Here is a 12,361-nt window from a genome sequence, read left to right on the forward strand (position 1 = left end):
ATATGGACTTTATTTATTTATTTATTTTATTAAACATCCTCCTTCTTCTGCTCTGAGGCAAAAATAAAATCCCAAAACAAATCGTAAAATCTGAATTATTAACGTTAAAATCGCATAATTTAATAATAAAAAAAGATTGAATATGATTTTAATTCAGTGTCTAAGTTGTCTCTTCAGTTTTCTCTTCAGTTTAAAGTAACAAATTCACGGGTTAGGGTTGGGATGTCGTGAATTCTTACTTCACGTTAAGCTGCGTTTCATTTACATCGGAACTTGGAAGTCGGAACTGGGAGCGACGTCAACTTGAATTCATCACATCGTCCAGTTGACAAGTCGGAAATGCAAATGTATCTCAAGCTAACACTGTTAGCTGCTAAACCAGTCACCAGAACCCATGAGTACGTTAGCGTACATTAACTGTTCAGTCGTTGACGAAGTCCGCCATCTTGCGCTGACACGTTTCTACGGCAGCCTGAATGGACAAAGTAAACAAGCCAGAGCGGCTGTTTTTGAGGCAGGAGCTAACGAAGCAAACGGAGAATGAGTCTAAATAATTCTGTAAAAACATCAGTATTTACGAGATAAAGAGATTAAAAAATTGATATACATTATAATAGATCAGATTAGAATAGACTGGATTAGATTAGATTGATCCAAAATCAGGTAAACGGACTTGTTAAAATGTACAACTTTCACGACGGAAAGTAACGTGAAAAATGGTAAAATTATGTTTAATTATAATCTATGGATGAAATATTTGTGTGTCTGAACACCTACGTCCGTTCAAATAAAAGTGTTTTTTATTTATTGAACACTTGCTGTCTGTCTCTCTGTCTGTGTCTTTCTGTCTCTCAGTCGCGGGGTTCCACAGGGACAGAGACAGGAAGTAGTGTCTTCACAGAGACGCTGAGAAAAACCTTGGATAAACTCACTGAGGCTCTTTAAGGGGCAACAAGTTCTCGTGTGAATCCTACACTTCCTGTGTCCACGCACACTCACACAGTCACTCACTCACTCATTCACTCACTCACATGTCACATGACCCACAGCACAAACACTGGTGATGTGAAGCAGCTGTGCACAGAGTGAAGAGAATGATAAGAGCACGAAGACGCTTTTATGAATGTGAATGAGTGAGTGAATGAGTGAGGGGAAGTTTTCCGTTCAGAGACTGACGATGTTTCTAATCTGGAATTATCTCTAAATTCATCTGTTAGACGTGTATTAGGATTAAATGAATGTTCTTTATCCTGTGGTCGTTTAAACCAAGAGTCACACAGGAAAATAACTAATGAACAAACTTTTATAACAACTAACTAATGACCAGACAACCAAGCGACTGATTTAGTAACCAACTATCCATTCAACAGACCAACAGTCTTATCTAACGATCCACCAACCAACCAAACAACAGACTGACTCAGTAACCAGACAAATGTTGAACTATCAACAATCAACCAACCAACCAACCAACCAAACAAACAAATAACCAACCAGCTGATTAAAACCTAACCAAACTAACCAATGAACAGACCAACAAACTTACCAAATGACCCACCCACCACCCACCACCTAACTAACGAACTGACTCCACCCAACCAACAGATCAACAAACTGACCACAAAACAACACAACATACCAAACCAGCAACTAACCAAGTGACTGACCGACCCACTTACCCACCAAAACAACCGACTAATCAACCAACCACCAGCCAACTCATCAAAAGACTCATTTAGTAACCAAACAACCAACCAATTCATTAATAAATAGACACACAACTTAACTAACAGAGTGACTCAGTAACCAAGCAACAGATTAACCAACTGATCCCAAAACAGCTACACAACCAACCAGAGTGACTCAACATTCTGACCGGTCAACCAATCGACTAACTGAACAAGCAACCAGTCAACTGACTAACTCAACCAATCATCTGACCATCAGTCAACTAACTGACCAGCCAATTCACTAACCTACCAACTAACCAACGACTGACCAATCATGTGAACGTATCTCTCCTCAAAGTTTCTTCAACAGTTGTTTCTTTCTTTATCAGCCTGCAGTCTCCGCCCCCCTGCCCCACACACACACACGTGAACTTTGACCCTGACCTTCACGGCCACATCCTCCGTCTCCGACGGCCTCATCAGTCTCCGGGTCGGCTGCTCGTAGTTATCCATCTGGTAACGCACGGGATGTTTCCTGTTGATGGCTTTGGTCTGGAGAGGAAAACACCAGGAGAGCGAGTTTGTGATCACTAATAAACTTTAGACTCCTCTACATCCACTACAGCTCCTGAGGGAGGAGGAGGAGGAGGAGGAGGAGGAGAAGACGACGTGTGCTGGTTCCCTGTGATATAAACCTGCAGGATGTTTCCCTCGAGGATTCAGTGTCACATTAATCTCTGTTATTCTCCAGAACCATAAACAAAGTCTACATCAGTCTTTGTTATCTAACCAAAAACACACATATCTAATAAAGTCTATGATATTATGTCAAAGAACGTGTTTCACGTCTTTATCTCACCGTGAGACAGACGTCTGTAAACCGCTCACTCTCCCACACCAAACCTCATAGAGAAAATCAGTGATTTAAACTGGCGGGGACACAGGAGCTGCTGGTCCTCTGCTGCCTCGTGTGGTCACTTTGTGTCACTGAGGTTTATCTGAGCACAGGATTTTTAATGCCGAAAATTACAAAATAAGACGTTAGAATGTAGTGATGGAGGCAGCAGTGGATCAACAACTCTCTTTCTCTACGGGCTTTGGTGTGGGAGAGTGAGTGATTTACACACTTCAGTTTCCTGTTGGAAAAGTGTGTCTCACAGTGAGATAAAGACGTGAACATGTGACGTAGACATCGTAGACTTAAACTGATGAGTATTTTGTTAATCTGCCTCTTGTGTTTGGTCTAATCTGACGTAGTTTATGATCTTTCTCAAAAATGAATCCTGTTTTTCATTTAATTTCCTCAAGATTTCATGATTTCATGATGGTGCATTGATTAATCATTAATCATGGTGAGTGATTAATGGGGATTGTCAACCTCAAGGTGAACTAGAGGAAAAAAAGGTGCTGCCTGCATCACTGAGTTCAAATGTCTTATTTTGTCACATCGGCTTTAAAAATCCTACATTTGGATTTATTTCAGTGACACAAAGTGACCACACGAGGCAGCAGAGGACCAGCAGCTCCTGTGTCCCCGTGAGCTAAAATCACTGATCTTCTCTATGGGGTTTGGTTTTTGGATTTAAAACTTTTAAAACAACTCACCGGTCCAAAGTGTTTCTTTCCCGCTTCCATCGACATGGACAAGTCTCCGTTTCTCCAGCAGTCGTCTCCGATTTCATCACTTTGGAGAAACTCTCCGAGCTTCTGGACACTGCAACACACACACACACACACACACACACAGTGTAACAGTGATGATATCAACAGCAGTTCTCTCTGAGGAGTTTAGAGTTTCTCTTTGCTGACGTCAGGTTTCTTCCATGTTCCTTTAATTAGATTCAGAATGTGACACAACAGCATCTCCACTTTAACACACACACACTCACACACACACACTCACCTGACCAGAGCCTTCACAGCAAACCTGACGACGGTGGAGAGCAGGAAGAGCGGCGTGACCAGGATGTGGAACAGAGCCAGGGCGGCGAAGGCCTCAGACGGACTGGGACCCGTTTTATCGATGAGGTGATGAACAGCAAACGTCTGCGAGACAACGATTCACGTAAAACATCTTTAAAAAATGACGGTTTTCCTGCTGCAAGCGTGCGGCGACGACGTCTTACCGCCAGAACTGCAGCGATGGGGATCGCAGCGTTCATGAAAACTGCAGAGGAGAGACAAAACTGAATGAAACATTTTCACTGCGAAGGAAAGGTGTGAAATTCACTTTTATACCACTAGGGGTCCCTGGATCAAACTTGTAAAAAGAGGGAACGTTTGTTTACGTAGCTCGAGAAACAAAAAGTCCTGCATGAGTCAATGCATGGACAAGATTGAAGGAATATATTTCAAATACTGTCATGGATTTTTGGTTTGAAATGAGGCAAAATGTTCATTTTGTCAATTTCTCTTTGTCAACTCAAGTTAACATTTTGCTGTCAGAAAGTAGAAACTATTCACATTTAAGAAGCTGGAAAAATACAGAAACCTGTTTTTATTCTTTATAAAAAACACTCCAACCGAGTAATTGTTTCAGCCTTTAATATCAATAAACTTGATGTTGACAGAATTTTGCTTGGTTTAAAAAAACAAGATCATTTTAAATTAAATTTCAGGGTTTTTTCAAGTTTTTGATGTTTGGTAGAAAGCTAACTCTCTCACACCAAAGCCCATAGAGAAAACCAGTGATTTTAACATCACAGCACACAGGAGTCATTGATCCACTGTTGCCTCCATCACTAACTTCAAATGTCTGATTTTAGTGAATTCGGCTTTGAAAATATTTCATTTAGACTCAACTTAGTGACACAAAGTGACCACACGAGGCAGCAGAGGACCAGCAGCTCCTGTGTCACATGTTGACACAATTTTGCACAATTTAAACTTTGAAGTTTAACGACATTTTATTGAAATAATACACACATAAGTGTACATATATATATATATATATATATATATATACATATAGACAGTGGGTACTTTCCATACCCACTGTGTGTATATACATATATATATGTATATATATGTATATACACACAGTGGGTATGGAAAGTATCCAGACCCCTTTAAATGTTTCACTCTTTGCTTCATTGCAGCCCTTTTCTAAAATCAAAAAAGTTCATTTTATTTCTCATTAATGTACTTGGCCTCATTCATCTTTCCTTCAATTGTAACCAGTCGTCCTGTCCCTGCAGCTGAAACACACCCCCATAGCATGATGCTGCCACCACCATGTTTCACTGTTGGGATTGTATTGGGCAGGTGATGAGCAGTGCCTGGTTTTCTCCACACATACCACGTAGAATTAACACCAAACAGTTCAATCTTGGTCTCATCAGACCAGAGAATCTTATTTCTCATAGTCTGGAAGTCCTTCATGTGTTTATTGGCAAACTCTCTGCAGGCTTTCATATGTCTTGCACTGAGGAGAGGCTTCTGTGGGGCCACTCTGCCATAAAGCCCGACTGGTGGAGGGCTGCAGTGATAGTGGACTTTGTGGAACTTCCTCCCATCTCACTACTGCATCTCTGGAGCTCAGTCACAGTGATCTTTGGGTTCTTCTTCATCTCTCTCACTGATGCTCTTCTCCCACAATTGCTCAGTTTAGCTGGACGGCCAGGTCTAGGAAGAGTTCTGGTCGTCCCAAACGTCTTCCATTTAAGGATTATGGAGGCCACTGTGCTCTTAGGAACCTTGAGTGCTGCAGAAATTCTTTTGTAACCTTGGCCACAAGGTCTCTGAGCTCCTTGTGCAGTTCCTTCGACCTCATGATTCTCATTTGCTCTGACATGCGAGCTGTGAGCTGTAAGGTCTTATATAGACAGGTGTGTGCCTTTCCTAATCAAGTCCAATAAATATGAGTGTCACAGCAAAGGCTCTGAATACTTGAATGACCATGTGATATTTCACTTTGTCTTTTTTAATACATTTGCAAACATTTCTACATTTCTGTTTTCTTTCCGTCAAGATGTGGTGCTGAGTGGACATTAATGACAAATAACATGAACTTTTTTGATTTTAGCAAATGGCTGCAATGAAACAAAGAGTGAAACATTTAAAGGGGTCTGAATACTTTCCACACCCACTGTATGTATGTATATAAAGTATAAAGAATCGATGTCGTCTGATGTGGTTTAAACTGGTTTCACAGATATATAGGATACACTGAGTGTTGTTCTCACTGGACATGGACGTGTAGAAGGCGAAGGTCTTGAGGCAGGTGAGCTCCTTCCCTCTGGTCTCCTCCACGCTGTCACAGAAGATGTTCTCCCAGGCGTAAAGCTTCAGCAGCTTGATGCCCTTCAGGATCTCTGAGGTCTTCTTCAGACGGTCTGTGGAATGTTCCTGGACGACAACACGACACAAAAAACACACAAATGTGACACCGGGCAGAGCTGTTGTTGGTGAAAATGGACGAAAATTGGCACACAAATTACAACTGTGAATAATTATACAAAATAAGATAAATAAGTAAAAATGGTGCAAACTGGCTCAGCAGCGCCCCCAAAGGTAAAACCGGGTAGGACAAAGCCAAAACTAAGCCGCCCCAAATTTCACAAAACTTGGTGGAAACGTGTCACAGACCGAGACGAACAAAAAAAATTAACATGGCCATGACCTCAACTCACAGGAAGTCGGCCATTTTGAATTTGGCGTCCATCTTAGCGAATTTGCACGTTTCGTAAATGAACAAACAAATTTAAGTGCGTTAATCGTACCAACGTAAAAAAACAAACAAAAAACTTACCGTGTCAATTTGTACTGGACTCATCAGAGATGAAAAGTTACCAAAAGCTTTCGCAGATTCAAAGGGGCGTGGCCATGGCAATCATCGGAATTTTGGCGAAATTTCGATCATTCGCCACAAAAAATGTAGGTGTCCTGTAACTTTACCGTACATAGACCGATCTGCTCGAAACTTCAAACGGGAGACGAGACACGGCCAGCGAACATTAGCACGTGAAAACTGAGTCAAGGACATGGCGCCACCTTCTGGCAGGGCGGCGGGTGCAAAGGGGACCCACTAACCCAATTAATGTCAAATTGTATCGTAAAAGAACCGATTTATAAGATATCATCGCTCGTCGCGATAAAAACACTTAACATTATGTTAATCTGTAATCATTAAAAATAAGCCTAGGTGCAGATCTGTTAAGGTTTAAGAAGCTGAAATATGATCATCGTGATGTCGCCCCCGTGTTTTTACCAGCGTGCTTTTCTGTGTGTCGGCCAGTTTGGTGGCGATGAGATACTGGAGCGGAGCCAGCAGCACGATGACGGCCGCTCCCACCAGAGCGCTAATACCCAACAGGTAGTAGAGGAGGATGACGCCCATCACGATCTGCAGAAAACAACAACAAAGAAATCACAGAAATCTTCAACAACAGCTCAGCTGAACTCATGTGTCGTCGCCTCCTCGTCACACCTGCACTGGCATGGCCCACAGGTTCGGACACAGGAAGAGGAACCACATGAGCTGGTTGGTTTCTATGGCGACCAGGTTGTTGATCTGGCCCAGCGTCATCTCCCCCATGGACATGTTGGACGTGGACAGACGCAGGATCTTGTTGTAAATCATCGCCTGGAAAATAAAACTTTTTTTTTTTATTGAAATATTTCAAGACATTTCTAAATGTTTTCTTTGTTTCTTCAGACGTCGTCGCTCACCAGTAGCGCTCCTCGCATGTTGATGCCCGTCTCTATGGTAACGTAGTAGGACGCCTGCAGGAACGTCCGCTGCAGGATCAGAGCCAGGAAGAGAAGAACAGCCAGGACCGAGGTGTTCTGCAGCAGCTTAGAGGACGACATGAAGTGGACGCCAAAGTAGGTCTCCTACCCCACACACACACACACACACACACACAAAATTGTATACATTACATATAACAGTGATTCCCCGCTCCAATCACTGACCACTTCATGACACATGATTCATAAAGAAGTGTTTGATGAGCGTGCGATTGAATCAGGAAGTCGTCGTCACACACTCGTGTGTGTGTATTTAACGCACACACACAGAGTGTGAGGTGAGTGAACAATTTTCCATGTCACTCAGAAATGCAGTCATGTTCTGTTTTCTGTCTGACGCTCGTGACTTTAACAACAATGACTTGCATTCAACGCTGTCATTTTTCAGCTTCTTAAATGTGAATATTTTCTACTTTGTCATTTTTCAGTTAATTGAATAATTTTCTAGTTTCTGTCATTTTTCAGCTTCTTATATGTGAATATTTTCTACTTTGTCATTTTTCAGCTTCTTAAATGTGAATATTTTCTACTTTCTGTCATTTGTTCTGTGTGAATATTTTCTACTTTGCTGTTAGCTACTTTTTTCAGCTTCTTAAATGTGAATATTTTCCTTTCTGTATTTTTCAGCTTCTTAAATGTGAATATTTTCTACTTTCTGTCATTTTTCAGCTTCTTTTTCAAATGTGAATATTTTCTACTTTCTGTCATTTTTCAGCTTCTTAAATGTGAATATTTTCTACTTTCTGTCATTTTTCAGCTTCTTAAATGTGAATATTTTCTACTTTCTTTCATTGTTCAGCTTCTTAAATGTGAATATTGTTCAGCTTCTTAAATGTGAATATTTTCTACTTTCTGTCATTTTTCAGCTTCTTAAATGTGAATATTTTCTACTTTCTGTCATTTTTCAGCTTCTTAAATGTGAATATTTTCTACTTTCTGTCATTTTTCAGCTTCTTAAATGTGAATAACTGTATCTCACCATGTCGTCTGACGTGGCCCCGGTATCGTCTTCCTTCAGGTACTTGACAATGCCGGAGATGCAGAGCGGCCCGGCGAATCCCAGCAGGTCGGCTAGGTAACGGAAGGTGCTGCTGAGGAGGATGGGACGTCCGAACGCCCGGTACATGGAGCGCCAGATTGACGGCGATCGATTCGGGTCCTCGGCCGTCTGACGTGAGTGGACGGGGAGAATGTTAAAAACACACAGCTGCAAGTTTACGCGAACGGTTACGTCAGGTTCAGGACCTCGTGTGCTCACCCTCTGGTCCTCGTAGGCGTCTTTGAGCCGCAAGTAGTTGGTGAGCGCTCTCATGGCGATGGGCAGTTTTCCGATCTTCTTCAGCTCGATCGGACGTTTGTGAGCTCCCATGATGAGAGGATTCATCCACCAGTACGTCGCCTAAAGAAATGTGCCAGTGTGCTTTGTTTCAGCCAAAATTCATTAGGACACACAAACACAAACTTTGTACAGCACTGATATTTGAATTCAATGTTTGAGTTCAATGTTTATGACCCTAACATCTATAAAATATGTAGTTTAAAGGAACGTACGGACATCATAAGGAAAAACTGATTTTAGCCACTTAAAGCTCATAAAATCTACGTCAGTTAAAGTCTGCGATGTCTACGTCACATGTTCACGTCTTTATCTCACTGTGAGACAGACTGTTGTAGCTGTAAACCACTCACTCTCCCACACCAAACCTCATAGAGAAAATCAGTGGTTTTAGCTGCGGGGACACAGGAGCTGCTGGTCCTCTGCTGCCTCGTGTGGTCACTTTGTGTCACTGAAGTAAATCTGAACAAAGGACTTTAAAAGCCGAAGTGACAAAATAAGACATTTGAACTTAGTGACGGAGGCAGCAGTGGATCAACAACTGTGTGCTGTGATGTTAAAATCACTGATTTTCTCTGTGGGCTTTGGTGTGGGAGAGTGAGTGCTTTACAAACTTCACTTTCCTGTTGGAAAAGTCTCACAGTGAGATAAAGACAAAATCTGCCATGAGAGTGAGCCTCTGTGTCTCCGGCTGGGTCTCAGCAGCAGGGGGCGCTCAAAACTGCGTTACCTTGGAGAGCAGGTTGACAAACGGCTGCAGAAAACGAACGCCCAAATCCTGCAAATCCTCCGGCGGCTTCACCTTCTGAGGATTTGCAAAGAATACGTATTTCTACAGGGAGACAGTAGAAAACACAAGGATTACTCACAGATATAAACATGTCAGAATGTGGCTAACAGTAGCTAACACCGGCTAACACTGGCTAACACTGGCTAACACTAGCTAGTCTGAGATACAGACTCTTTTTGTTAAGAAACTGTTTCCTGTCACTCGACTCCTTCACTTCCTGTTTCCGTCTCCTGATTCGCTGCTCGAGGATAAAACAAAACAAAATCGCGCTGACTCACTCTGATTCGGATGACGTTGACCTCCACAGCCATCAGTAACCCGTACAGAATCACCAGCAGAGCTGTGATACAGAACCTCAGCTGCTCAGGACCCACTTTGTACTCGGCATATTTCCACAGTTTGATGGACTTTGTGATGAAGGCCAGAATCCAGTAGATGAAGAGGACTGTGAACCAGACCAGAACGATCATTGGCAGGGGTTAATTTGTGCCGGAACAAGATCCAGCAACTCTTAATTTTGGCCTCCCTGTGTTCTGGTACTTAGCTGGGCAGATCCGGTACCTCTCTTAAAAAAAAAACCAAACAAACTTGGAGGACCGTACGTTATCTCAAGGATAAAACTGGATATAACAAGTTAATTGAGGAGTTGAAGGTGCTGAAGGACGCAGGTGTGCTATATGGAGGGAGCTTGAATCACTGTGTGATTAATAAAATTACTATTAATAGGCCGCCGTGCCAATCTTTGAATAATAATAATGGAAGATATGTGTGATTTATTAAAAGCCTTTTTTTTTTTTTACACATTAGACCTGTTGAAATTGAAATGAATTGCTGACTGTATACTGTAAGTCCCACCTGTGGTGATGTGGGCCATGGATATTATTTGAAATCGAAGCTTGTAAGTCCCACAGTGTCGCAAGTGTGCATTTTCATGTTGTTTTCAGCACGTTTTCTGTGCCCCTCTCGTCATCCCTGAGCTGTCATATGTACTTTGCGTTTCGGCACCTTATGATTTACACTGATCATTGGACTTTAGTTCTTTGTTCTGTTTTGTTTTTGCTTGTCGTTTTATTTTGTATCTCTTCCCAGAGTTTGTAACTTTCTTAAATGTAAATATTTTCTAGTTTTTTTGCTCCATGTAACAAAGAAATCATTGAAACTCTATAATGTCAAGACATTTGAGAAACATCATCATTTCCAGGTTTGACAAAACAAAGTTCAACATTTTCTGGAGCAAACAGACAAGTGTAGACTCACCGAGCAGCAGTTTGGGAAAGTTGGACGTCTCGATGTTGTGATAATAAACCACTGATGTCGTCGCTGCTACGAAGCCCATGAACGCAGGCATGTAGAGGTGCAGGTGATCCGTCGTCATCATCCTACGTTAAAAACACACCAAAGAGACATTCATGTTTACAGATTTTTCACTGTGTTCAGTTTTAACAACGCGCTCACTTGTTGGAGACGATTCCTTCTGCGAACTCGCACACATGGACGAAGAGCAGCGAGAAGGTGAGGATCCACCTCATGTTGTGTCCGGGGAAATGAAGCCATGTGTTATGATGAATCTGGACCTTCGAGCTCTGACTTCCCCAACCTGACAGAAACACAGTAAACCTCATTAATCTGACGGAAACACATTAATCTGACAAGAACACAGTAAACCTCATTAACTGACAGAAACACAGTAAACCTCATTAATCTGACGGAATCACATTAATCTGACAAGAACACAGTAAACCTCATTAACTGACAGAAACACAGTCAACCTCATTAACCTGACGGAAACACAGTCAACCTCATTAACCTGACATAAACACAGTCAACCTCATTAACCTGGCGGAAACACAGTCAACCTCCTCGGGAAACACAGTCAACAACCTGACAGAAACACAGTAAACCTCATTAACTGACAGAAACACAGTCAACCTCATTAACCTGACGGAAACACAGTCAACCTCATTAACCTGACGGAAACACAGTCAACCTCATTAACCTGACAGAAACACAGTCAACCTCATTAACCTGACGGAAACACAGTCAACCTCATTAACCTGACGGAAACACAGTTAACCTCATTAATCTGACGGAAACACAGTTAACCTCATTAACCTGACGGAAACACAGTTAACCTCATTAATGTGTCAACCTCATTAATCTGGCGGAAACACAGTCAACCTCATTAATCTGATGGAAACACATTCAACCTCACTAATCTGACAAGAACACAGTCAACCTCATTAATTTGATGGAAACACAGTCAACCTCATTAATCTGATGGAAACACATTCAACCTCACTAATCTGACAAGAACACAGTCAACCTCATTAATTTGATGGAAACACAGTCAACCTCATTAATCTGATGGAAACACATTCAACCTCACTAATCGGACAAGAACACAGTCAACCTCATTAATCTGATGGAAACACAGTCAACCTCATTAATCTGACAAGAACACAGTCAACCTCATTAATCTGACGGAAACACAGTCAACCTCATTAATCTGACAAGAACACAGTCAACCTCATTAATCTGAGGGAAACGCAGTCAACCTCACTAATCTGACAAGAACGCAGTCGTTAACTGCATTTCCATAGCACATTAATTGGACTTCCATTTTTTTTCTTCTAAATTTATTTCTTCTAAATGGATCACGGCCAGTAAAAAAAAACAAAACACAAACAAAAACAAAGACCAGGAAGTTCCAGTTAATGATGAGTCTTCAGGGAACAGAGTGAGGGCTGCTGGTCACAAGCATTCCCACACAAACACGAACACACACACACACACACACACACACACACACACACA

At 41.8% G+C, this 12,361-nt stretch overlaps 1 protein-coding gene across 1 annotated transcript in view; it reads right to left on the minus strand.

Annotated features, from left to right (window-relative positions):
• The window catches only part of abcc9 (ATP-binding cassette, sub-family C (CFTR/MRP), member 9), a 37,103-nt gene that overhangs the window by 19,583 nt on the left and 5,159 nt on the right, over nt 1-12,361 (minus strand). Inside the window, exons 4-17 of the mRNA XM_044022750.1 lie at nt 11,003-11,144; nt 10,805-10,926; nt 9,826-9,992; nt 9,488-9,589; nt 8,680-8,820; nt 8,401-8,589; nt 7,341-7,505; nt 7,099-7,254; nt 6,880-7,014; nt 5,855-6,017; nt 3,797-3,837; nt 3,574-3,716; nt 3,276-3,384; nt 2,115-2,222 (exon numbers count right to left, since the gene is read on the minus strand). Of these exons, the coding sequence (XP_043878685.1) occupies nt 2,115-2,222; nt 3,276-3,384; nt 3,574-3,716; nt 3,797-3,837; nt 5,855-6,017; nt 6,880-7,014; nt 7,099-7,254; nt 7,341-7,505; nt 8,401-8,589; nt 8,680-8,820; nt 9,488-9,589; nt 9,826-9,992; nt 10,805-10,926; nt 11,003-11,144 (1,883 nt within the window). The remainder of the gene's footprint in view (nt 1-2,114; nt 2,223-3,275; nt 3,385-3,573; nt 3,717-3,796; nt 3,838-5,854; nt 6,018-6,879; nt 7,015-7,098; nt 7,255-7,340; nt 7,506-8,400; nt 8,590-8,679; nt 8,821-9,487; nt 9,590-9,825; nt 9,993-10,804; nt 10,927-11,002; nt 11,145-12,361) is intronic.

Source organism: Solea senegalensis, linkage group LG3, assembly GCF_019176455.1.
Source record: "Solea senegalensis isolate Sse05_10M linkage group LG3, IFAPA_SoseM_1, whole genome shotgun sequence".
Taxonomy (NCBI): Eukaryota; Metazoa; Chordata; class Actinopteri; order Pleuronectiformes; family Soleidae; genus Solea; species Solea senegalensis.